Source organism: Balearica regulorum, chromosome 18, assembly GCF_011004875.1.
Source record: "Balearica regulorum gibbericeps isolate bBalReg1 chromosome 18, bBalReg1.pri, whole genome shotgun sequence".
Classification (NCBI taxonomy): Eukaryota; Metazoa; Chordata; class Aves; order Gruiformes; family Gruidae; genus Balearica; species Balearica regulorum.
The window spans coordinates 4,213,855-4,240,596 of NC_046201.1; the positions used below are offsets into that span (position 1 = coordinate 4,213,855).

The 26,742-nt window shown below is 38.1% G+C and overlaps 1 protein-coding gene across 1 annotated transcript in view; it reads left to right on the forward strand.

The window, feature by feature from the left end:
• SMURF2 (SMAD specific E3 ubiquitin protein ligase 2) overlaps window positions 1-26,742 on the forward strand; it is a 67,574-nt gene that overhangs the window by 35,817 nt on the left and 5,015 nt on the right. Inside the window, exons 4-17 of the mRNA XM_075770827.1 lie at window positions 2,902-3,035; window positions 4,246-4,311; window positions 8,202-8,286; window positions 9,573-9,656; window positions 11,051-11,253; window positions 11,432-11,516; window positions 14,294-14,452; window positions 18,778-18,988; window positions 20,549-20,652; window positions 22,173-22,287; window positions 22,721-22,899; window positions 23,351-23,488; window positions 23,747-23,867; window positions 25,304-25,505. Of these exons, the coding sequence (XP_075626942.1) occupies window positions 2,902-3,035; window positions 4,246-4,311; window positions 8,202-8,286; window positions 9,573-9,656; window positions 11,051-11,253; window positions 11,432-11,516; window positions 14,294-14,452; window positions 18,778-18,988; window positions 20,549-20,652; window positions 22,173-22,287; window positions 22,721-22,899; window positions 23,351-23,488; window positions 23,747-23,867; window positions 25,304-25,505 (1,886 nt within the window). The remainder of the gene's footprint in view (window positions 1-2,901; window positions 3,036-4,245; window positions 4,312-8,201; window positions 8,287-9,572; window positions 9,657-11,050; window positions 11,254-11,431; window positions 11,517-14,293; window positions 14,453-18,777; window positions 18,989-20,548; window positions 20,653-22,172; window positions 22,288-22,720; window positions 22,900-23,350; window positions 23,489-23,746; window positions 23,868-25,303; window positions 25,506-26,742) is intronic.

Here is a 26,742-nt window from a genome sequence, read left to right on the forward strand (position 1 = left end):
CAGGAAGAAGTGTGTTTTTTCAGGATTTTTTTTTTCCCCACACTTTTTTTCATTCTGCTTTTCTCTGCTAAGCTGAACTCTTCAGGGAAAGTATAATGCCATGGGGATGAAAAATCACTTGAAACCAAACCCTCCTGAGCGGTACACTGGCTCAGAAGGAAATACCACCTTGGCAAAGATAATTTTGTTTAGACAAAGTAACAATTGTCCCTGTGTGTTTAAAATTTGATTAGAAGATTTTAGACATTTCCAATATGGCATGTACTTGATTTTTGTTTAGAAGTGGAAGTGTTAAGAGTAGGCATTTTTCTTAAAATTTCCAAACACGCAATTCTTACCCAGAGCCCTAATTTTTATGGGTCCTGGAAATATGTGAGTTGATAAAATGTATATGGAAATTGAATTTCTAGGTTTCCACTTCATTAATGCTAATCCTGTTATCTCTGTTGAAGTACCGAAGCTGTGAAATAGATATTGCTGATAGGGTAGAGTTTAAAAAAAAAAAAAAAAAGCTCCAAGAACTTTAATTATAAGGAGGAAGAGGCATCCAACAAAATGAGGTTTTTGTGGGTTTTGTTTCTGATTTTTTTTTTTTAACTTCTTCGCTTTATTTTTTGGAACATTCTTTTTTAATAACAAATAAAATTCCTAGCTCAGGCTTTTATGTTGAAACTTTATTGCCAGATGATGTAAAACAAATGTAACTTATCCACCAAATGAATTGGAAATGTCAACTTGTCCTAGTGTCACTCTCTAAATGCAACCATGTATTTTCATGCCTGACATTATGCAGAAATATAGACGAAACATTTTGCTATAAAGCCAACTAGCAGTTACTGAACTATTTCTTTTCTTCCTTTGGAGAGGGGAAAAAAAACAGACAGACATCTTTATTTGGAAAATGCAGCTTGACTTGCTTATTTCCTTTAAATTTGTGAATCAGCCAGGTTTTCTGGTGCAAAAATCAGTAGGTTATAGTAGTAATATGGAAGTCCTCACCTGTTTGGTATGGATGGCTTACTGTCTGCATCTCAACCATGAGAACCTCAGCCTGAAATGTTACAGTAATTCTTGGAAACTGTGTTGTATATTCAGCTGTTCTACGTATTATTCAAACTGTTCTGTTATGAAATTGTGTTTAACCATATACCTTTGACTTTTTTAAAGCAACAAGGAAAACTGGAAAATTCAAGACAGGTCATGATAAGTCTTTATTTTTAAGTGCACCTAACTTGTTCTCATAAGAATTTATTTTAAGTACATGAAACATTGTAGACTGCAACTGTGCACGTGAATACCCATCTTCATCTCTCGTTTCTTTATGCAAAATTGGCATTGTCAAGGTTGTAAGGCCAAAAATCTGACCTATATTATGCAATCAGTTTACTATTCAAAAACCTTTGGGGTTTTTTTTGTGTGAAGTTTGTGTTTTGTTTGTTTTTTAAATGCGCACTGGTTATTTTAAACCATGCTCATGGTTCTATGCCTACAGTTAGGCTTTTCTGTCGTCGTCTTGGGTCAGTCCCTGTCTGCAGGTGGGAAAAAGAAATTGTCAAAGTTCTGCTTTCTGGAAAAGGAAAAATGGGAGAAGTGTTAATTGAGAACTTACCTGATCACAGCTACAATTTTAAGCCATGACAGTTCGTTCAACTGTTTGGTTTGCCAACCTTGACAGTATCATTTCTATCTTTATGAAAATATTAAGATGTTTTAAAACCAATAAAGTCTCAGTCAATGGGGGGAGATGTATTTAGACATTGGTTGAGTTTGATCAGTTTTCCTTCATAAACAAACTAAAAAGCACTTGGAACTAAACTGCAGAAGACCAGAATTTGTGGTCTGGGAAGGGAGAACTACAAGCAGTTCTTGGGATCTAAGCCATAGTTACAAATTCGTTCTCCTCAACTTGAAATAACTATGATAATTCAGCACTGGCAATAGCTAGTTTATCTTCAGTGTTTTGAAATTGTCCTTGAAAGTTTTGAAAACGAAAACTAGCTCACAAAGTAATTGCTTCTGAAGAACAAAGCTTCAAACAAAAAAAGCAAAAATAAAATAGCCTACAGTGTCCAGGTTTCCCCAAGTCAGTGAAATGCAGATCTAGGTTTTGCAAAACATTTCCCTGGTAATGCTGTGAGGAGGCAGCCCACGTGTGAGCAGTGTGGCACATCTCAGCTAAAATACCATATGAACTTTTTGTAACGGGTCACGTTCGTAATGCGTAACATACGTTATAAACAGGGCCTCTCTGAAGCTTTCTCGATTAGTAAATTAGCTTCCCAAAGATCTGTTAACTGCAGATGTGTAACTAGGTTTGCCTTAGATTTTCCCTGAGCGCTCAGAAGAGCTCTACTGAGGGTGACTTGCCCTGCCGGTGGTTGGAAGAGCCGCTCGCAAAGCAGCGGCAGATGAAGTGCTGCAGAAGGATGCTAAACGGCCAGTTTCTGTCCTGACTTTTGAACCACTCTGCCTGCTAGCGCTGCACAAGCACATCCTGCCGTGCGTGTTGCCGTTCTCTTTGGTTAGGCTGAGCATAGGCATGAATCTGAGCATGTTTGTAGTTGCTCGAAGAGATGTGGTCACCAGGCGAGCCCACAGCCCGTTTGTGTTACTGTTTTAAATAGATTTCGGTAGACTTTGGATTCACGTGAATGCCTTCTCCCAGAATCAGGATTTTAGATTAGTTTGTATTCAAGTAAACTCCTTCATAAGACATGCTTTCATTAAAGTGTAATGTGTACATCTTCTTTGAAGATGATTTAGTCTCTTTTGCTGATGCAGTGCGTGTTAAATTTTTAATGTAATGGTTGATAGCCTTTTTTTTCCCCCAAGGTGATTTCTGGAGCATCTTCAAAGTATTCAGTAAGTGCCATTCACAGTGCTGTTTTTCACACTTTTCAGATATATTGGGAAGTCGGATTCAATAACAATCAGTGTGTGGAATCACAAGAAAATTCATAAAAAGCAGGGAGCTGGTTTTCTGGGTTGTGTGAGACTTCTTTCAAACGCAATCAACCGCCTCAAAGACACTGGTTGTAAGTAAGCTAAAGACAAGAGTTTCTTCTCTTTCAGAGCAAACCTTCATGTACAGACTTTTGGAAAAGTGACAGTTAATTGAGTTTTTGTTGGGTTTTATAAAGCTTGTATATTTCAATTAATTTGGTAGTTCGTAATGGTGTGTTGTGCCTGAGGATAGCACAAATAGGTTAGGAAATGTCACTTACCTTTTGGCTTTTCAACTCCTTTGCCCTGTTACCACAGACAGTGGCAACTTCAATGCCGCAGTCTGGTTGTGGATTGTCAAGACTGAGCTTACTGTGTTGGAATTCCAAAGGAAGACAGATTCTAATTCCTTTCAAATTATCTTTTTATTACCTTCAAAAATGCAAGTGTTAAGGGATAAACAAAAGGGGTAAATCTATCTTGAAGCCAAATTTGTAGTTTAAAAATTAATGAGCCTTAAAAATTAAATAGCAAGTTTTGTCATAAGATATTAAGTGTTTTATAACTCTTACAGCACTTTGTATTTTTCAAAAGTTAATTAACACGGAAGATGCTGTTTTCTCATTATTCTAATGGATGCCATTTACTCTTGAACAAAATTTGGCTCACTGTTTGTGATGGAAAAGCAATGCTTGACTATACAGATAATTTAAAAAAAAAAAAAAGAGAGAAAAGTGACGTCCTGGTAGAGAAGTGTTGTGATTTTACCTTCAATAACAGGTTCCTTGGCAATAAAGGCATAACTGAAGTTCTCATTTTTAAATATTTGTCACTAGATCAGCACTTCAGTCCATTGCACTGTGCTCAGTTTTATGAAGTTCTACCTATTTAGCACGGAACACGTGGATTGATGCTGCAGGTTAGCTCTGTACTCCACTAATGTGAGTGTTGAACTGGAACACTGCATTATGACAATGGCTGGTCTTCAAAATGGAAAAGAGTTCACAATACTTCTTACAACCACTTTAGACATCCAGTCTAGGATAATGTCATTTCCTATTCATCAAAAGAGCTTTGTGAAGTAGGAAAAATGTTAAAGCAAAAGTACTCTAGTCTTGTTTTCTGATTTAAAATTATGAAAAATGAAGTTGGCTGAAGATTTTTAGTTTTGCTTCCCTTCCCCATCTCTTGAAGTCTTAACTATCTTACACTAGGCTGGATTTTGTTCTGATGGTACTTCAATGTGCCTTTCAAAGGCAGCAAAACATTGCATGACTTATACTTTGTGTCCTTGTTTCATAGATCAGAGACTGGATCTGTGCAAGCTTGGGCCAAATGACAATGATACTGTTAGAGGACAGATAGTAGGTAAGTAAGGGATTTTATCTTTTAGCTCTCTTGGACCTTAACAATAGCTATAGAAATGCCCTTCCTAGATGTCAGTTTTCTTTAATTAATTTTTTTTTTCCAAATTCATTGTCTAGTGCCAGAACCATTTGGACTTCAGGCTAGAAGTGTGTATGTAGAGAATTAAAAAAAAAAAAAAAAAACCCCAACAAAAAAACCCCCAAACCCCACAACAAAACCCCAAAACAACACCCTGCCAAAAAAAACCCCAAACCAAAACAAAAAAAACCCAACCCCATGAAAGACCCAAACCACTCCCAAAAACCCCAAACCAGCTCCCCCCCCCAAATATTATTATAAGTGTTGGGACAGATAAGACCATAGATAATAGGAAATTTATTTAGAAAGTTTCCAGTTTCACTGTAAAGAATGGTGACAGTTTGAGCCTGAACTCCCTGTGAAAAACTGACTGCAAATTTCTTGGCCGTTGAGAGTTCCAGCAAAGCTGCGCTTCCTGTAGGTTTTGTGAAAGGGTAAAAACATCTTGCTGTAACAGGAGTGAGTTGTCTGGGATGACTTGGTCAATTCATTTTGTGTTTTCATGGGTTATTAACAAGTCTGTCACCAATCTCGGTAACTGTGCTTTGTCATTCTGCTAACTCATAAACCTTAAATAACTTAAGAATTAAAAAGAAGCTGGCAATTGAAAAACAAGTGTCCACAAACAGCTTCATAAACACTCTCTTCTTGGTGCATTGTAAGTTTGGTGGTATTTTTTTTTTCAGAAGGCAGCATTTCTAGTAGGTCACTTAAAAAGTAAAAAAAAAAAAAGTTTTTCAGGATAAGGAGGTCTTTGTTTTTATGGCAAGACGCTAATATTTGGACATGGAGGAAAGAAAAGTGAATTTGCATGCTCAGTTTTATGTTCAAATCCTAGTTCAAATAATATCCAAGCAGCATTCTTGTTTTGTCAGCCAGGGAAAACTATTGAAATATCAGTCGGCAAATAAGGGCTTCGGTGCATTTGTTTGCTTTTCTCCAAGTACTCTGTTGAATAATACCTGTGACTTGACCTCTTTATGTCGCTTTAACCATCTGTCTAGCATCTGATCTGCAAGTGTTTGCACAGAGTGAGGTGGCACAGGAGAGTCAAGTGATGGTAGAAATGTGGAGTCGTAAGTGTATTGCCGACACTTCAGACCATTCTTGAATATTAAATTTTCCATGTGAGCTCGCACAGAAGAGTAAAGAATAAACCAGTCATTTCTCTAGGGTGCATTATGTTGTCAGTTTGGTTTGGGTTTTGGCTTTTCTCTGCTATACTAGTCCCCTGATCATCCATGCTGTACGCATGCAATTTTGTTTGTGGGGTTCCTTTGAAGAGGAAACTGAGCTCAGCTGACCGGAGAGCTTGTTCAGGGTCTGCTCCAGGCAGCTGAGACCCACTCTGCCCACAGCAGTCCTTCAGACATGATGCTAGCAGGGACTGTACCCTCACACCGTGACGTGCTCTCATGCTGCCCTCCAGAGTATGCAGCATGCATCCTTGTCGTCGTGACTTCAGAATGCTAGCATTAATTAAACAAGCAAAAAAAACCCCAAAAATCTGGTCTATTGGGATGCCAGATGGGAAGCCTGGGGTAAATACCGTGCAGTGTGGGCATGGCAAATACACTTCAGAGATAACTAGTTGTCAGAGATAACTAATCAGCAGTGTGGGTATAAACTGGACTGACCAGTTGTCTTAACCCGATGTGATCATGAACAAGCAGCATAAGCTCTTTTGGCATGCTGCTGGGCTGTCTCTAATTAGCAGGAGCTGCTGGGTCATGCATTGAACTTAGAAAAAACGCAGCTTGTCAGGTTACAGTGGAGACTGAGAACAAATGTGTGTGTTCTGCTTTGTGCTGTTATCATCAGAAAGGTCAGGTTTCCTCAGTCATGGCTGTGTTTTAATTTAATGCATCCTTGATACGATTCCAGAGACGCCTGTCTCTTTTTTCATTGAAATTGTCGTGATTAATCCCCTTATATTTTACTCTTTCTTCACTAATGCAATTTTGTTGAATGGGTGAATGAGCCTGAGTAAAACCAGGTAATTCCGCTGCAGTAGTTACATGGTGGGGAAATCTTGATTAAAAGTAAGAAAGAAGATAGAGTAAGTTATAAGTGTACTCTCAGTCCTTCTAATGATAAACTGGCTTAAATTAAGAGGCTATGCAAGATTGGAAAATAATATTAAAATGCGATTGATACCTTCAGCAGATGATAACCTTACAGATCAAGTGCATGGTGGGTATGCCTTTATAATTTGAGGCAGGAAGCAAGGGGATCTTTATCTAAAATACCTGGGGTTATCTTCAAAGGGGGGGAAGAAAAGGGGACGCTTGTGAGTAGTGGATGCAAAGGGCACCTGAACTGTGTCTTAATCTTGCAGCTCTCTTCTGTGCCACCATTTTATTTCTGATGTGGCGGTGCAGAAAAAATGAGTCCTTACTCATTACAAAATGAAGCCGTGCACAAATTTTGGTCCTCACATAGGCAAAGAGGAGGTAATTGCCTTTGTTTAGTTTCATTTTTGTCTGTGTGTATTGCTTGCCAAACCTTGCCTACATGCAACAATGTGAACTTGTAATGTGTGGGTTTGTTGCAGAATAAATACATCATCTAAGATTTTGTTTTGGTTGAAATTAAATTAAAGGCGTCTTTCCCTCTAAGAAGTTGCTTTGTCACTTTCGTGTTCATGGAAGACTAGAAGTTCATATTGATTAGGACTAAAGCAAGCAAGTACTGCAGGGCTCCCTGGATTGGTCTGTTGAAGGCCCAAAATCCCAAGCTTCAAAACTTGTTGTTATTGAAAATTTGGACTCTGGCGAAAACTGCCGGTACTACTACATCTTTTTTAACTTTGTGATCTTGACAAAAGTTTGGTTGTGTCTAGGTTAAGGTCTGTATGTTTATCTCACTGCATACATAAATAGGACTTGAAGACAGTAGTGCAGAGATACAGTATTGCCCCCTCAAGAAATGTGTGCCACAGCACGTATTTAGCTTTTTAAGTAATCGTTTTATTGTTAAAGGCAAAACAAAACATCAAAAAACCACCCCTAACCCCACAGAAACACAAGTGTCATAAATTTTCAGATTGGACACTTGCAAATTATAATATTGGGAACAAAAGCCGCTCAAAAAATCTTTGTTTTTATAACTGTAGTACCAAAGCTTCAGGCATAAATATCCATTACAATGAAACATGTAAAAAATAAATTAAAAAAATAAATAAGAGTTTTGCTGAGGGCTGTAAGGGCTTTTCAGGGTGCTGAGCACTGCTTTGTGTGAAAGTTGCATTTAACTTCTTACCAGTAGTGTTTGAAAGTAGCCAATAAACCAAACCTGTAGTGCTTCTAGCAGTTACGTTTTGCCTGGTTTTGTGTGTGTCCATGCGTGTGAATCCCACATGCACACAAAATACATAAGGAGGAGTCAAAAACATACAGGAATTTCTTATTTTAGCTCTTTCTATTAACAGTTCTCCCATTAGCAGCGCAAGCCTGGCACTAGCACTGTCCTGCTTGCTGTCCCAGCCGCACGTGAGGTTAGCCATCCTGCTGCCGCCAGACGAGCCACGCAGCTCCGCTGTGTCACACTCCGTCTCATACAGAGAAACGTTCTTTTTCTGCCTTAACTTGCATTCATATTCTTCAAGCTAGGTTTTTTTTGAAGTAATGTGTAGGAAGTTCCATGTATGAAAACATACACTATTTCTGTATAACTCTGATTTGTGGGAAGGAAAAAAATAACCAGAACGTGGTTCAGCTTAGTCCTCCAAGTTGTTCCATTTTTCTTTCAAATGTAACTGTAATTTGCATTCAGATGTCATATCTTTAATAATTCTTTTATTATCTTCATAGTAAGTCTTCAGTCCAGAGACCGAATAGGCACAGGAGGACAAGTTGTGGATTGCAGTCGGTTATTTGATAATGATTTACCAGATGGGTAAGCTGACATCACCATGATGTAAATACAAATACAACTCATACAACAGACTTGCAGTAATGAGAAGTCAGCGTACAAATAGGTTAATTTATCTTTATTCTTGCACTCAAGTGTTCTACGGTTTTGAATTTAGGAGCAGGAGATAAGCCAACCAGGCTACCCAGCATAGTTCATAGTTTGACCCTTGTCTTGCCTCTTCTTGAAAAATGGGAGGTGGCACATATGAGTAAATGCATTAAAAAATGTGCTTGTCTAAGAAAACATGTCTTTCAAATTATAGAACTGATAAACTAATATAATGTTAAATCACAGCCAGCAAACTGACTTCATCCATATAGCAGTTTCGTAGCAAGGTAGTGAACGCATGGGCCTGGCTGTCCCTTACAGTGCTGTGCAGAGGTATACACTATTATAAAAATGGATCACTTTTTCTTCCATGTAAATCATGGTGAAGGCAACATGATTGGACAAGGTAATGGAGTCCGGGTTCTTGCTGTATTTACCTGCCAAAGGCTGGGTTTAGGATTTTGATTTGTCCCTGTGAGAGTTAATGACATCATTAACACCTAAAACAGTTTTACGAATACAGAAGAATGCTCTGTTTTAGGTTCTGGTGCTGTCATCAACTTTTTCAGAGCAAACGCAGACCGTCTGAATGTGATTCTTGGCAGGTAAAGACAGGAGAAACTGATTTTTCAGATGATGAATTTTAAAACCTAAATTATCATCTAAGTCCTAAACAACATTCTTTTGTTAATTTGGAGTCTGGAGAAGTCAAAAAACATTTTTGAAAATGCTTTTAAATTTTCACTTCAAAATGTTCCTTGTATAAATACTGCTTACTTAATTGTGTGACTGCAAAGCTGGCTGTACAGCCTCATGTATTTCGGAGTGTAAAAGTAATAGTAATTAAAAAGTCACATTATTTGAAGGTGAATTTCTAATGAAAGCAGGTGTATGAAGATACTATGAAAGCATTTACTAGGATCAGCGGTCAAAAAAAGTTAAATGCATTATTAAACATGATGTTTTCAAGAAGTTTCTTTATATGGCTATTGAACATGAAGGTGTGATATTGTTAGCGATATGTCTGGTTCCAAGGGAAGAATATGTAAAACTAATTCTGAGTTGAACTTTCAGTTGTTTCCTGTTACCTTGTTCAGCTAACATGATTCATAATAGTGTAAGTCTTCCTGAGTTGGCATTTGTGTTGGAAACATTTTGTGCCCTGGTTTCCTGGAAATACCACTCATTGCCTTATCTCTCTCTCAATGTCTGAATTCTAGGTGGGAGGAGCGGAGGACTGCTTCTGGAAGGATCCAGTATTTAAATCATATTACACGAACAACTCAGTGGGAGCGACCCACACGGTAAGAAATTATTTAGGAGACTCTGCATATGACAAAGTTTGCTTGCTGACCAGGAGCGCTGAGCACAAGCGATTCTAAGTGGCGTAACAGGGGTATTCAGCATTCCTCCGAGTGTCACTCTACAAACACTGTATGCTTTTCTTCTCTAACATCCTACTCCTTCAGTCTGCCTAATATTTAATTCAGGAGTATCATTCTGACTAGATGTTTTTCTTCTGTAGTACTTGCATCTTTGTTTTCTTGTGGAGCATCTATGGTAGAGCTCTATAAATACAGACAATTACAATGTGCAGGCATTGTAAGAGATGAAGAGAAGAGGTCGTGAATAGCTGGCAGACATTGTCTGTGTACATGCTATGACCGTGTAATCCAAAACTTTTAAAGCTGATTGTTAGAGTATGTTTTGAAATCATTACGATTGCCTTTTCTATAACCATAGACGTGGGTTGCAAAGCTATTCCTCAAACCAGTTTTGCTGTTACCTGAATTGTAGACAGTGTCATTGCCTATTTTTTCAGACTCTTCTGCAGACCGTCTGTGCCTGCAGACTGTCTCTTCCATCTTCAATAAATATTATTCCAGTCTCTGTATGGATATATTTGACTTAAAAAAATCTGTACTGTTAACGCTGCCAGCTCTGATATGTATTTGCAGTTTTCAAGTGAGTGATTTGAGTTTTCAAGTACTGAACAGCTTTTTAATTTACCTATCTGTATTTTTCCTGGTATGTTAAAATATTTATTCTAAGCTCTAGACACAGTTGTAGTAGAAAAACAAATGCAAAATACAGAATTTGTTTTGGGGATTTTCTGCATCCTTATCAATCTCCCTTTAACGCATTTTAAATCATTTTGAAAGCAGCATTGAGATACGAAACCGCATAATTCAGTGTTTCCTCTTGCAGTCAAGCTCTCCAGAGCAACTGGTTTTTATCTTGCTTAGCCCTTTTTCACCATCCTCACCTAATAACCTTCCTTTAAAATTAGAAAGAATAACAAGGCCTGATCATTTTCTCAGCCATATGAAGGCAAGGTGAGAAAGTCTGGGCTGTATGCTGCTCATTTAAAGAAAAGAAAATAATTTTACTCTCAGCACTCTGTTTAAGGTGGAAACCGCGAATGTCAGCATTTGACACGATCTTGATCCTGCAGCATCATATACTGTCAGGTCAGACCGTCAGATAGGTGAGGAGGTTTACTAATTACTCTGGGATGAACCAGTGAACGCAGAACAGAAGCTTTCTGCCCGTTGTCGAGGTATCCTGCTCAATAAGTTGACTGCTGAGTTCTGCCGTCCACAAAGATTTCCTGAGCGCCCTGAGGTGAAGCTTCCATGAAGTGTGCTGTGTAGCCCCGTGTCCAGGCAGCAATGCAATTTTCACATTTTTCCCACAGGCCAGCATCTGAATATTCCAGCCCTGGCAGGCCGCTGAGCTGTTTTGTGGACGAGAACACTCCAATTACAGGAACGAATGGTGCAACTTGTGGGCAGTCGTCGGATCCCCGGCTGGCAGAGAGGAGAGTCAGGTCACAGAGGCACAGAAATTACATGAGCAGGACACACTTGCACACTCCTCCCGATTTACCTGAAGGATATGGTAGGCAAATTAATTTTTTTTTTTTTTTTTAATTGTGGGTCTTCCAAGAAACTGGGAAAACGGGTTACGTCGTCTTGTATGTGAGATCCTTTTGATTCCTTAATTTGGTGAGGAAATCAGTCTCTGTGAGCATTTATATTGCATTTTTTGTTCTTACTAATTTATCTTGATTTCACAGAGCAAAGGACAACTCAGCAAGGTCAGGTCTATTTTCTGCATACTCAGACTGGTGTTAGCACGTGGCACGATCCAAGAGTACCTAGGTAAGAAACAATGGAAGTATCCTTAAGGTGTCAAATCTAAATAGTTTAAGCAATACTCTCCTCAGAGTTTTCTCTAATGATATGTTTCTTACTCTTAGACCCTAATAGATAATTTTAACAAGTCATTCATCAAAATAAATTAGTCTCTCTTCCTCATTCTTAAAATTATTTTAATGCAAAGATGGACGATCAAGAAATAAATTGCAATGGTGTTTTGAAAACAGATACACTTAACAGATTCTAGATCTTGAATATGAATTACAGCCCGGTCCAGATTTTAATACTCTGCAACATAAGGAAGCAAAAAGTAGGGTCTGAGCACTTGTAAAAATTTAGATTTATTGAGATACTTCAGTGAAGTGGATTGGTTTTGGGGGTTTAATTCAGGCTCTGGAAGTTAACAAGACCTGAGAAATTGGCAGCTTATATTTATGAAGAACAAACTTTGTGACAAATAGGCTAGACAAATGTGATCATTTTTGATGGAGGAGCAGACAAAGGGGAAAATCTAGTGGATGCCCCTTGTATGTTCAGACACACTGTTTGTAGTGAACTACAGTCTCCTCATTGCATTAGCTTAAATTCACTTGTCTGTGAGAATTATTGTCCCATGTTCAGACTATCAAAAATAATTTACTCGAGGAATGGGAAACTTGATACATTTTGAAGAAACTAATTGGAGACACTGCGTCATAAAAAGCCTGGAAGCTGAAATGGTGAGCTGTGGTTAAAGTGCCAGGATGTTGGGTTGGGTTTTGGTTGGGGGATTTTTTTTTATTTATTTTTTTAAAATTTTTTTTAAGGCTGGGCAAAGGAGTTTTTTCCATTTGAGTATAGTAGCAAACACCTAAAAATGCACAAGCTTTCTTACAGCAGGCTTCCTGTTACAGAGCAGAAATTAAATATCTATTTTCTTTATAATACTCTAACAGGGATATTCCTAGACCAGTCATATATGTGTTCAAGTGTATGATTAGCAACATATAAATGGGAAAGAATCTGGGGGAGAGGGGCAAACAGGTAGAGAAGCTGAGAGACTGACCTGTGATTAAAATACTCAAACTGCTGTTTCTGTTGCAGCTATCTCAGCACTTAGGAGGAAATAAATCTGAATTGTCCTTTTAGTTTAGTGTCCTTGTTTACATGATACAGGTACAAATTGTACATGGTTGTGTATGTGATCATTTCTGATGTGTTTGAAAAGAAAGAAGATTAACAGGGAAATTATTGTTAGTTCCTGATTGTTCTTTAAAAAAACCAAGAAATCCTGTCGAAAGTGATTGCCTCCTAAAGTCTGTGGATGGTGGTGTAAAATAGCGTGTAGTTTGAAGTTGGCAGGCAGTGCTGGCGTTTATGAGAATTGTAGCAACTTTGTCAGTTGCTGCTGCTGCCCATTCCCATGGAAATGGGACATCCCGGGAAGGACAAAGTGCCTCATGGCCATAACTCCCCTGCATTTTCAAATGCTTCTTTTGTTTTTATTACTGCTCTTGCGGTACAAGAATATGCTTTGCTTTGATGCATTATCTGTATGCCCAAAAGTGGGATACAGCTGGCAGTTGTGCATTAGGAAGTCTTTGCACCTGTGACTTGCATGTTATACAAAACTAGAAGCTAGACTTCTCTAAAAAAATTCTATTAAGATCTAATCCTTATGTTTGCAGTGTAATAGTTTGTACAAAATCTGACTTAGCGCTGCTCTTAGGTGTGGCAACAGAAACTGCATGAGTGTCTCTGAGAACAACGTTTGGCTGTTTGCTTGAGGATAGAGTTTATGTCATTTCTAAGGAATATTGTATTTTTATGCTACTATGCCACGGTCCTTTAGTTAATAAGCCCTCCAGTTCAGCAGCAGTGTGTATGTGGGTAATAGCAGAGTTCCATCCCAGAGCCTTGGATTTCCATTAGTGGCTTCTCAGCCTTTGGAGTCCCTGCAGGCAGCATCTTTTCAGCCATTCTGCCCCTCAGCTCTTTCCTCCCCTGAACCCACATCATGCTGGGAGATCTGAGGATTTACACTTTTAAAAAGCTGTACTTGGCAGTGTGACATGTCTGAGGTGTGAATTATGTACATGAAAAATCAGTAAGTGTACATATTTGAAGACTAGTATTTGTTTTCAGTGAACCTCTGGAATGAATCTACATCTTCCTAATTTCAGCTGAATTTTCTTGAGACCCATTAAGCTATCTCTGCCTTGCTCAGTGCAGAGCTGAGTCATTGTTCATACAATATTTTATTTGAAATATGTTGTTAGAGAGCTGTTTGCTTCCCACTAGCACTTGGGGTTTTGGGGCAAAACCACCTGTGGCATACACACATATCCCATGTGTAATTCTTCATGGAAAGTATAACTCTTCAGAAATATAGTTTTGTTTTGTAGGAGTTTTTAAAGTGTGATTCAGAGTTCCTTACGTGACTAATGTTGTTTTAAAAAGGTTTTCCTGTCAGAATTGGTGTAGAAATGCAATTCCATTTTGGCAAATATGGCAATGGTCTTTATTTTTGCTTTAAGCCTGTATTAATTTAACATCTGAAGTTAGTTTGTAAAAATGAAGGTTATTTGATAAGAGGTTTTTTCCCTACGGCATGTGTTCTGGGATGTGTGTTTTTTCTTTGGTGGGCTTGCACCTTGGGAGTAGGGATTCCAGCTGAACAGATCAAGTTTCTGAAACAATACGTTTTCTCAGACTTCATGGAATTGTTCTGTTACATTTACGCTTGTTTGGCTCGGAGGCCAAATGCTGAGGTATTTTTCATTTTATATTTGTTTTCACAGGGATCTTAGCAACATCAATTGTGAAGAGCTTGGTCCACTGCCTCCTGGATGGGAGATCCGAAATACAGCAACAGGCAGAGTTTATTTTGTTGACCATAACAACAGGACAACGCAGTTTACAGATCCACGGCTATCTGCTAACTTGCATTTAGTCTTAAAGTAAGTCTAAAGTTATGTTTAGACATGTTGAGTGTAATAGAGGAAAGAAAGTGACTCTTGAGGGGTGCTAGATTTTATATCAAGATGTATTCTGCCATTCGGTAGTATGGAAAGTATAGTAGCAGTGTTCTTTAACATGCTACCAATTTACTGTGTTACATAGCAAAGAGGACAGGTTTGATTGTTCTGGGGAAAAAATAAATCTCTAGCAGCATTTAGGCAGGAATGTGGCTATTGTGATGGCAGGAGGTGGGGGAGCAAGTGCTGTCTGCGTGAACCATAGACTTACTTCTAACAGCGAGAGACACTTTCTTTCCTTTTCTTTATACTTCATACGACTTTCAGTTTTGGAGAGCTTGTTTTAAAATAGGAGGTTGCATTCAATAGCCAGTGGTGGGAAATACTGATGAGTTAGGCAAGGGTGCACAAGTGCCAACTGTTCTCTTGGAATAAAGGAGAAATAATTCAGCTCCTATCTTCAATTTTAGAGTAAGAGTAGTTGAGATGTTCTCAAAATAAGACCCCAGTAATTTAACTCAGATTTTTTACAGAAAGAATAAAATAAAATAGGAACTGTATTTTTTTTCTACCTTAGTGTTTTGATATCACATTTTCATATTGCACTTTTAAAAACAGAAGGGGAAAGTCAAAAGAATTCTGGGTCTTGATTTTTTATTCCCTAGGCACTCATTTCATACTGGGAGATTTTCTACTAAAAACGGAAACCAAAAAGCAAACACACGGTTTTTTGGGGTGGTTTTTTGTTGTTGTTGGTTTTGGTTTGGGTTTTTTTTGTTGGTTTTTTTTTTTTTTTTTTTGCATAGATGTGGCTATCAGTTTGTCCATGCTATTTGGGAGTTTGACTCTATTGTTTCTCCCACTAGCACCTTTTAAATACTCTTGGGAAACACCTGTAAAGTATTGAGTAGGTGTTAAGTGGAAGAAACAATGAGGAGTTAGTTAGATAGAAAGCCATGCAGCCCTGGGCAAGGAGTAAGTAGGAGGAATAGTCCATTTGAGGAAGTGAATCATTGAGAAGAAAAGCTGAAGGAAAGAATAATGGGAACAAGCACTGAAAAGACAAAAAAGAGGCAAGTAATATCCAGGAGGTCAACATATCTTTTGTGTAACATACAAAAGCTGGCTAGCCCTTGTCTGCCCAATATACGTTTCAACATAACACCCGGAGAGGGAGAAGAGTCTAAAGATTGACAAATATGTATTCTGTTTAGAGAAATCATTGGTTATATACCTGTATATTACAGAACTTTTAGTAAGCTCCCATCATCCAGACACGACACTTCTGGTTCTTTTTAAATTTAAATCAAAGAAATCACTACTAATTTTAGCTGAATTTAGTAGTTTGAAATGAACACGATCTTGAAAAAACTTACCAGTGGAAGAGCATGTTCATGTTTGAAACACAGAAAAGTTAAATTTAATAACTGATTTAGATATTTTACCCGAAGAAAAACTTCAGACCCTCTTAACTACAACAGTGCAATTCTTAAACTGTAGAAAATTCAGTTAACTGGACTATATTGGAAAAACTGTCTTTCACAGGTAGGTTTATTTTCAAATGGCAGTAGGGTCATAGTGGCTAGTTCTAGGTGTATTGTGAAGCACAAACACCTAGCTAGCTTTTTATCTGGAAAATTCAATTTGACTTTCAAGTTCCACAGTCACAGAACCTTTTTGCATTTCTTTAAACTAAAAGTACTACTAAGCACACTTGCTGAAGTTTTTCATTTGTACATCTGTCTTTCATTAGGGAAGGATTTCAGAAATTCAACCAACAGTGTCATCAGCAAAGTCTGCTGCCTGATAAATCTTTTCTGGTGTTTATTCTTTTATTGTCCCAAACAGGATATGTGAAAGCTCCCCTCCACCCCAACCCATCTCCTTATTTGTTCTTTTAGGGGAAAAAAAAAAGGGGGGGGGGGGGGGGGGGTGTTTGCCTTAGGCCTGTCATTTTGTAAATTATCTGATAAATAAGTTTAGTGTTTGGGTGGGATGGGTGTGATAGAGTTTTAGGTTCAAAGGCTTAAGAAAAAGTTTACTCTTTTCTATCGAGCTGAGTAAAGCAGTTTGTTCTTCCAGTCATGACATTCTAAGTTATGAAAACAATCAAACCTGTTACCCAGTTCTGTTTTAAAATATTGGCCAAGAGTTCGTGATAGGTTTTGATACTTATGACACCTGAAAAGTACTTAGCTGTATCCTTAAAGTACTGTACAGAATCAAGCATAGTCATTCAGCTGTGAAAACAAACTAAGAAATTAGATTTAATAACTTTAAGCACTACAGATTGTTTAGCTAATGCTGCACTGATTATTTTTAATCTAATATGGAGGATGGCATTTTATTTTTCTCCTCCTAGTACTGCCCTATTTTAGATTGATTTAATTTGATGCATGGATCTTAAATTCACTCTCATTTCAGAGATTACATTTTCTTTAAGACTGATATTAACTAGCTTTGTTCTTAGGGGACTGATTCTTTTGTACTGTTAAAAGTAGAATGAATGTGTGTCACTTTAGCATTTAGCATATAATCGTGACCTTCTCTGCTAAGCATATACAAGGAATATTTTCACATGCTCATCCTTATGGATGTAGAAAGTTCAGAAGATAGAGCAATGATTTTGTTTTAATTTGTATATCAAGTAAATACAGTTTAAGTGAGGTTCATATTTAAAACTAATCACAAGTGAAAAGAAAGTACCGTGCACGTAGCACAAGTGACAAAGAGCCGTATTCTGGAACAACATTGAATGTGCGTCTAAATTATTGCGATGACTTGGTTTCTCTGGAATGACTTAACACAACTGCAGTTTATTGCAAGACCAATGTGATCAGCTTAAGAATAAAGTTCAGGTAGCCTTATTTAAAAAACAACAGAAGCAAACAACGAAACAGAGAAACTAACAAAATGAATTTAGCTAATTTCTGTAGTTCTGCATCCTCGGGCATAGTAATAAAGTTGGATTTCTGTGCATTACTCCCTCCTTAGAGCCTAGGAGTAAAGAGGTATTAAATTATTAATATTGAGCTTTGAGTTATTGCTGAAGGTATCTACCATGTGTGCCATTGCAGGGCTTTCTAAATGTTGGGCTTGTAGCATTGCTGAGAAAAGTTTCCTGGTCACCTGGTGTTACTTTCCCTTGAGGGTGGTTTGTGCAAAATTGCTTTAAATAGAATGTTTGCAGATAACCCAATAGCTGTTTGGAACCCCAAGGCAAACTGAGAACACCCCCACCCCTTTTTTTATTGCCAATTCTGAATGTTCCGGTGGTGAAAGCCTGCTGGAGGGGAATTTTGGTTGTCCAGGAGAGCTTTCTATGAGACCTTGTTTCAAAACAGACAATAGGCTGAAATTATTTTAAAATATATTAAAACAGCATTTGATTCAATCTAATATTTTTTGGTCTTTGATGCTGAAAAAAACAATTTATTAACATTCCACTGGAAAACATTCTGAATTGTAACCTTTCTGATTTATCCAGTAAATTCAGGGTATTCTCCACACAGAGATATCCTTCTCATGGTTTAGGTAAAGCACAGATTTATCCCGTGTTGTTGGAAATTCCATACTAAAAAGCTATACAAATACCCACTTAACTGTACAAGAAATGACACAAGAGAGGCCATCTCTGCAACACGATTAATTTACTTTTCCTAGTAAGAAGCTGGATTTACAAAATCTCTTAGAATTGCTAGTAGAAATACTTGTTTATCTGTGCCAATTAGTTACATGTGAACTCCCACATTCCTGTGGTCCAGACTAGGCCAGGTACAAGGGACAAGGTCCTTGCCAAGCTGCCAGTACAAACATCTTTTTGTAAGCTTACTCTTTTTCAGACAAGCCATTTAAAACAGACTATGGTATTGACTGTAGATTAGAGGCATAGTGTTTGGCAGATCCCTGAATTTTAAAATGGAGGAAGGCAAAACACGCAAAGGAAATATGGAAATGGTATCTGAGAAATTCGGTGTCAGCAGCTTAGTAGTAAAATTGTATGGATAATACCTCATTATATAGCGCTGTAACCTTTTACATACTTTGTAGAGTAGTACTAATAGAAATAACAAACCCTAAAAACAACTGATAGTTGCCAAGACAGACAGAAGCATATGTCTTTAGTCAGGATAAAAATCTTTCTGAACTTATTTTTTACTGGATCTGGACATTTTTAGCGTAATCACAGTAATAATCATAGTAAATTGAAAGTAGTTTAGTTACAAAGACTTAACCTTTAAGAAACATCTGAAGAAAATAGGGGACGTATGACTGGAATATCTGCAAACAGCTGTGTTTGTTTCTAGCCGCCAGAATCAACTTAAAGATCAGCAACACCAGCAGCAGCAGCAGGTAGTGTCCCTGTGTCAGCTTCCAGATGAGGCAGAGTGCCTGACTGTGCCAAGGTACAAGCGAGACCTAGTGCAGAAACTCAAGATCCTGAGGCAAGAGCTGTCACAGCAGCAACCTCAAGCTGGCCATTGTCGTATTGAGGTCTCCAGGGAAGAGATTTTTGAGGTAATTTGAGAATTTGACCCATTTCTTAATATCGAGGGAAGGGGAGGAGGGTTGTACATAACTGCCTGAAGGAGTCATTCAGTTAGATGAAATCTTGAAGTCCGGAGATAAAGGTGGGATTTTACCGGTGGCAAATGGGAAGAGGAAGCATTTCAAGGGGACGTTAGGAACAGTCGTGTACTTAAAGTAGCTGTATTTACGCTGGAGAGAAGAAGAAAACCGAGGAAAGCTTTCCCGGTGGCTGGAGGCATACAGACTGTGTCAGGGACTGAGGAAGAAGTCCAAGCGCTTTGTGTGTTTGAAGATACTGTCTCACTTCTTCCTTGAATAGACCAACGCTAATGTTTGTTACAGAGGGAATGTTACAAGTTGAAAACCAAGCAACTATTCATGATCTCTGATCTATTGTAACTTAAGTACAATTACTATGGAATTGCATTCATCTTTGGGGTTTGGATTACTTAGCATCTATCTCAGTTCTGGTTGATTCTTTGTCCTCCCGTCGGCGTCCCCTGCCCCCCCAGTCAGACCAATTTTATGAATTGTCTAGGCTTCTGAATGACCAGAGATGCCCACAGTGGGATGTCTGCATTGTACTTTGTGACATTATTCAGCAGACTGTCACAGAATAATTCTGCTGAATTGATGAAACACAGTTACAATTCACTGGCTTTTGCAGGAGAACAGTCTGTCGTTTTGAGAACTTTATCACCCATCCCACCCATCCCTCTTGCATTTTTACCCCACCCACAAACTTGATAGCCCCGCTGTGTTGTCACAATTTTTCCAGCCAAGACAGATTTGTGTTGGTCTTCCCTTTGGAGACAGTCAAATCACTTCACAATCAGCAAAAAAAGAAAGGGAGGAAAGGCTGCTGTACAGCAGTGAAAATTATTATGTTCTTGATCTGAAAATGTTGGGTCCCAGGCACAGCTGCCTCTTCAGTTCTGCAAAGCCAAAGATTGGGGCACCAACACTGGACATGAATAAAAAACTAGACTTTTTTGATTTAATTCCCTTTTTAAAATTAGCATTTGTTTTGTCTCTTTCAGTTTTCTTTTTGTGTTTTCTTGGTGAAGTCTTACTGATAGAGGAATAATTCTGTAGATTTACCAGGATGGCATTGATGCTTCTGTTTCTTAAGATGCTTCCTGAAGGTTTGCATGGGTGTTATAGCCAGAATAGAAGCTTCACTGTTGGCTTCTCACACTGCAGAAATTGTGAGCCTTTATGGAAAACAAAAGGAGTTTACTGACACTTTTATTTTTTTTTATGAAGTATGTGAGAATGAGAGAGAGAATGTTCTGATCACTGCACACCTCTGGAAATTTAACGAAGGTGGTTCTTCTCACATATGTTTTATTTGACAAGTGTTATTACGTTTGTAGAAAACCAAGTTACACTCTGTGAGCTGAGAAAGTGGTTGGTATCTAGGAAAATAGTATCCCCTTTAATAGGATCCCCTTTGGACTCGGAGTCTGGGACTCCGTTTCTGATAAACAGTAGTAGCTTCTTGTCTGTAAATAGCAGTTAATAAAATAAAGTGTTATGTGTTCACAGGAATCCTACAGGCAAGTCATGAAGATGAGGCCAAAAGACCTGTGGAAACGATTAATGATAAAATTTCGTGGGGAGGAAGGCCTTGATTATGGAGGTGTTGCCAGGTAAACAGGCTCTTCCCCCGCACTCCAACCCCACCAACTACACCTGTGCTTTGAGTCCTAAACCAGCCTTGTATCAGCCCTATGTCTTTTTTTTCATTATTCTTATTTATATTTATTTCTCTAACAGGTTGTATGTTAGAAGAATATATTTTCAGATAGTATTTTAAAGGAAAAACTACATCAAAAAATAACGAATTTATTGTAAATAAATCAAAATGCATGTTATAGATTGCATCAGACAGACATCTATCATACATGCAAGACAGGCTTTTGGTATCTGTTGAAATTGCTGTAATTTTCTTCATTTAGTAAAGCTTGGATATGTGAGAATTTATATCATTAACTACTCCAGCTTTGTGGCAGAACTTTGATTTAAAAATGTGCATCATTGCAGATTATCACTACTGTCTGAAGCATAATGTTAAAAACTAGCAGTCAGTAGGCAACTAAAGTCTGTCAATAGTAGGAGGTTATTTTTCACTTATAAAAAATGACATTTATTGATTGTATAAAGATATTCTTCGTATGTTAAAACAGCATTAGGAATTGTATTGGCCCATTGCACAGGTGCCGCTTCACTGGAAATACTCCCCATCTCTGGCATGTGGATATACTCGCTGAATGAGTGTTGACTCGTTTAGGAGCATTCATTGTTTGTATTGCATTGCATTTTTTTTTTACCATTAATACTGATTTCAAAAATACAGACAATGCTACCAAACACCCCGTCTTCTGCATCTGTAGTTGGTGTGTGGCAGGTGACCTCAGGGACCAAGGCTGTGATGCTGCGTCTGGCTTCATGAGTTTGCAAATGGCCAATAGGGTTTTCACTTCATCCGTTACTAAATATAGTAACATGCTGATTAGCCGAACTAGTAAAACTGTCTTGTTGCATCAATTACTGTTGACAATGATACTGTTGATGATGATAATAGTGTTTAAAATAAAGAAGCTGCAGGTGGTGTTGTGCACTATTTTCCAAAGTGTCTGCTAGTATTTTTCAGCATGGGTTTTGTTTCTAGTCTGGATGCCGTGGAGCCTTCGTCGTTTTCCATACATGAATACGAGAAGACCAAGATAGAAAGTGTTAACAGCTTTCCCAGTTCTTAGACCATTATTTACTGATTTGTGAACATTTAATGAAAACTCTAAATATATCCATTACCTGAAGATGGTTTCTGTTAAAAGCTGTGACCGAACAGCTCTGTAGCATAGTCAATAGAATGTGTAGTATTTTGTCTTAGTGTGTAATGTATGAAGGAGAATCTCTTGGAAATAAGTAATCTGGAGAAAAATCATGCAAAGCTGAGAAATAGGTCAGCTGCCAGGTGCTGTGCAGTTACTAAGCCACTAAAAATAATTCTTATTTCAGCCTTATCTGAGCATGTTCAGAGAGAACTTTCTTCATATTTATGTTTAACAGTAAGATTTAAAAAAAAAAATCATACTATTTTGAAAAGATTCTCAGTGTAGGAATGATTTTGTCTAAAGTACGCAATAAATCATTTTCTTTTCTTCAGGGAGTGGCTCTACCTACTGTCTCATGAAATGTTGAATCCATATTATGGTCTCTTCCAATATTCCCGAGATGATATCTATACATTGCAGATCAACCCAGACTCTGCAGTCAACCCGGTATGGCTGGTAACACAGTTCTGTAAATGATCATTTTGTGACTAGAAATTAAATACGTCTGGAGAACTTTCTAGACTTAGGAACCTAATTCTCACATTAGTATTGCTAGAGACTGAATTTGTGCAATAATATAACTTCTTTTTAGTACTGATCAAAGAAACTTCTCAAATGTGTTCTTAATTTTCTGTAAGATGCTGATTTATGTTTTCTTTGGGAGAAATTAAGTTTATTTTGATTCTTAGTAGTAAGACTTCTGGACCGGAAGCAATATACTTAATGTGCTGTGTATAAAAACAAACAAAACAAAATGCTCTGGATATGTTGGGGTGGGGTTTTTTTCTTTTCTTTGTATTGAAATTTTATTTCGTATTCAGCAGATATAACCTGGAGGTCTTATTTAACTGAATGGCTTAGTGTCTCCTTTCAATTCTAGGAACACTTATCGTATTTCCATTTTGTTGGACGGATAATGGGGATGGCTGTGTTTCATGGACACTATATTGATGGGGGCTTCACATTGCCTTTCTATAAGCAGTTGCTAGGGAAGCCAATTACTTTGGATGATATGGAATTGGTTGACCCTGATCTTCATAACAGCTTAGTCTGGATACTGTATGTACCGTGTATTGTATCTTACAATGTTAGCATTCTGTCTTATTTAACATGTGATAATGTTTCTAAATCCAGTTGAAAGAAATTAAGTATATTTTGATCTCGGGCTCAGGCAGATTTAAGAAACATCTTTCTTGCGCAATTCAGCTTCTTTAAAGGCTTAACATGCTCAAGGTATTCACATTACTGAGCTGTAAAGCACTCAGTTCATAAATTTTAATTTATTAATTTTGCCTATTATTAACAGTAACAAGTTATTAAAATATAACATTGAAAAATTGATAATGGTTTTAAAATACAACATCGTAAAAATCTCTGTTCACCTTTGCTTCCAAGCAGTAATTTGAAATGCTATTGAAAAACTAAATTGTGATGTCTGTCAGATATATTATGGTTGTAATATATTTGCAAAATGTTTTCACTGAGTCACTTGCTTATTTCTTTGTACCAGTGAGAATGATATCACAGGAGTCTTGGACCATACGTTTTGTGTAGAACACAATGCATACGGGGAAATTATTCAACATGAACTGAAACCCAATGGCAAAAGCATCCCTGTGACAGAGGAAAACAAAAAGGAATATGTCAGGTACATCAATACCTGCTCCAAAGGTTTTTTTTTGTTGTGGGGTTTTTTTTATTTCCTATGGTGGGGAGGAACTTTTACTTATTTGAGGTAACTGACAGTGTCATGTTGTTGTTTGTAGTTTCTAAGTTGTAGTGCAATGGTGGTGGTGTGTGTATTCCTGTCAGTGAGGTCTTTTTTTTTTTTTTTTTGGCTGGATGAATTGCAGGTTTATTGTATTTGAATACATCTTTCACAAAACCAATTTGCACTTGCTTGCAGACTTTATGTAAACTGGCGATTTTTACGAGGAATTGAAGCTCAGTTTCTGGCTCTACAGAAGGGATTTAATGAAGTAATCCCACAACATCTGCTGAAGACATTTGATGAGAAAGAGTTAGAGGTCAGTCCGCTAACGTTACGTTATGTCGTCAAGTGTAACAATGAAAGCCCGAGGCATTCTTCTGAGACTGAGTAACATGGGAAGTTGTATCCCCAGTGCTTTAGGGGTTTGCAGGTGCACTCTTGCAAGAAATACAGTTAGCGTAAGAGGTTACCAGGTCACGCGGTCACAGAGACTGGATGTACCTTCCTCTGAGAGCTACCAGAGTGTTTCTCAAGGCAACATTGCGTAGCAACTGCAGAAGTGGTAGCAAACAACCCTCTCGTACACCTGAAAACCTTGCCGAACCTACTGAGAAGTGAGTGCGGTGACCTCAGATTGGCTCAGAGTGCTGCTCCAGCAGAGGCGGTGGTGCACGTTTCTCATGGTGCAGTTTCACGATACCAAATTCAGTGCTGCCAGGAAAACAGTCTGTCACTCCCTCCCGTCTCCCACCACTTGCTCCCTGCTCTTCCAGGGCACCTCACTGGCTCTTATGTCAGGCAGCTATGAGGTTTTGCAGGGCTCAGTTACGCCAGACTAACTTGGCCCTGTAAATACAGTGTAAGGAAAGGTGCTGTCTGGTGCTGTCACCAAAAAATGTGCTATAAAATGTCAAGAGCAGCATCCAAACAATATCCTCTTGAGGTAAATCCCATAGATCCCAAGCTTGTTTTAAAACTGAAATCTAATACACAGTCTGTTAGCTGCGGAGCTGAGGTTTTTGCCATATAAAATGGCAACAAGGTAAATTATTCATGCTTTCTTCTGTTCACTGTACTAGAATGTCAGTGATTGCTCTTCTTTTATCCTGAATATTCTCATCCAACAGCAGTGAGCCAGCCGTACTGCTAACCCAGAGTCATTTTGCAGATGCAGAATAAGAAAGGGGAAGGTCCAATCTTCTTAGTCACTAAAAAATGTCTTCATAATCCTGTCCCTGTTGAGCTTAAACTGATCCATTGTGCATCTCTTTTAGAAGTGCTGAAAGCCCTTCATCAGGAGAGGTCTGATTTGTATTACATGTGTGGTATGGCAAGAACAAGATTACTTTTGAGGGTCCAGCGTTGGACCAGCCAAACCACACCCTGAGCTATGCTCCAGAAAGAAATACTGAGTTCAAATGGGTATTATGCACTTTCACACAGGGATAGAACCTGTGCTGCTGCTGTCATTTAATTGACAGGTCAAGACACTTTCATATAAGCTTATGAAATGGTTGATTTTTTTTTTTTTTTTAATTTGAATTGAGGCCATGTAAAAAACGCATTGTGTACAAAGGGAAGATTAAAAAAAAAGTTCTGTTTCTGCATTGCTTAAGACCTCTCTGGTGAGGTCTTAATTTGTCTTTGGTATAAAATCTGTCAATTTTTTATATCAGTTATTCACCATTTGGCTAGCTGCAAAACCATTTTTACACTGATCAACGGTGAAATAATTATATTCTAAATTTACAGCTCATCATTTGTGGACTGGGAAAAATTGATGTTAATGACTGGAAGGCAAATACTAGGTTAAAACACTGTACCCCGGACAGCAACATCGTGAAATGGTTCTGGAAAGCTGTGGAGTTTTTTGATGAAGAGAGGAGGGCGAGACTTCTCCAGTTTGTGACTGGCTCATCCAGAGTGCCTCTGCAGGGCTTCAAGGCATTACAAGGTAACTTTGTCCAGAGTAACCGCAGATGCCTCTGCTGGGAGGAAGCAATGGGACACATCACAGAAATATTAGCTGAAAATGAGGCTGGCTGGCTGCTATGTGACTTTTTAAGAGTGATTTTTAATGGTCTGATGAATAACAATCACAAATAGTCTTTTGTGTGTGTTTATTACCTTGTTATTCAGCTGTAAATGGATCTTTTGTTTCAGTCATGTACTTCCTTCTCTGGCAAGAAGCTCTGATCAGCAGAGATCTTAGTGAGGTTCTCCCTATGTTTGGGGTTTTCTTTTTTTTTCTTTCTTTTTTCTTTTTTTTCTTTCTTTTTTCTTTTTTTTCTTTCTTTTTTCTTTTTTTTTTTCTTTTTTCTTTTTTTTTCTTTCTTTTTTCTTTTTTTTCTTTTCCCCAAAGCTTGTTTTTAAATTTCTGTCTTTTGCAAGCCCTCATCACCTGTACAGCTCTGGGACCAGAAAACACCGACATGCAGTGTTGTTGTGATTCTGACAGCAGAGGCACTTGTAATGCTGACTACTTTTATTGTAAGAGCAACATAATCACAGGCAGCCCAGGCATCAGAAGCGATCACCTTAATTACCAACCTGTCTTGTCAACTTCAGTCAAAGCTCTGGGTCCCAGAGCAACCTGTGCTGCTCTGTTAACACAATAATTATCCTATTTCACCCTCTCACAAGATAAGAGAAAACTGCCCGGGGGAAACATGGACCATAAACCATTTTAACAGGTAGAAGATTCCAAGAGAACACAAATTCTGTGGTAACGGCTGCCCCATACAAAAGCCAGTTGCTCTAGAAATCTGCTGCTTCATTATCAGATAGAAAATGAAAAGCCCTCCCTTTTTTTCCTCTGTCCTGAGGTCTAAAATGTTCAGGAGCATTAGAAGCTCAGGAATATTGAGTTTTTTAGGACTCTAGTTGCTTTAAACAAAGTATGGTACTTTAAGTGTTTAAATAACATTGCAGAAGCCAAGGGACTTGTGGCAAACGGTAACTGTTAACCCTGTTAGAATAGTTACAAGTAATATTAACCCTACTATTGATGTGCATGCTGTTAACTGTAGCAGTTTGGAGAACAGTAATGGCAGTACTACCAGTTAACATCATCTGCACTGCAAGTTTTAGTATCACTGTACTAGTAAAGGAAGTATTTCTGTGAGCAAATGAAGCCACCTTTCCTACAGATTTGAACGTGAAGGCTGTCAGGTTTTAGGCTGAATTGTACT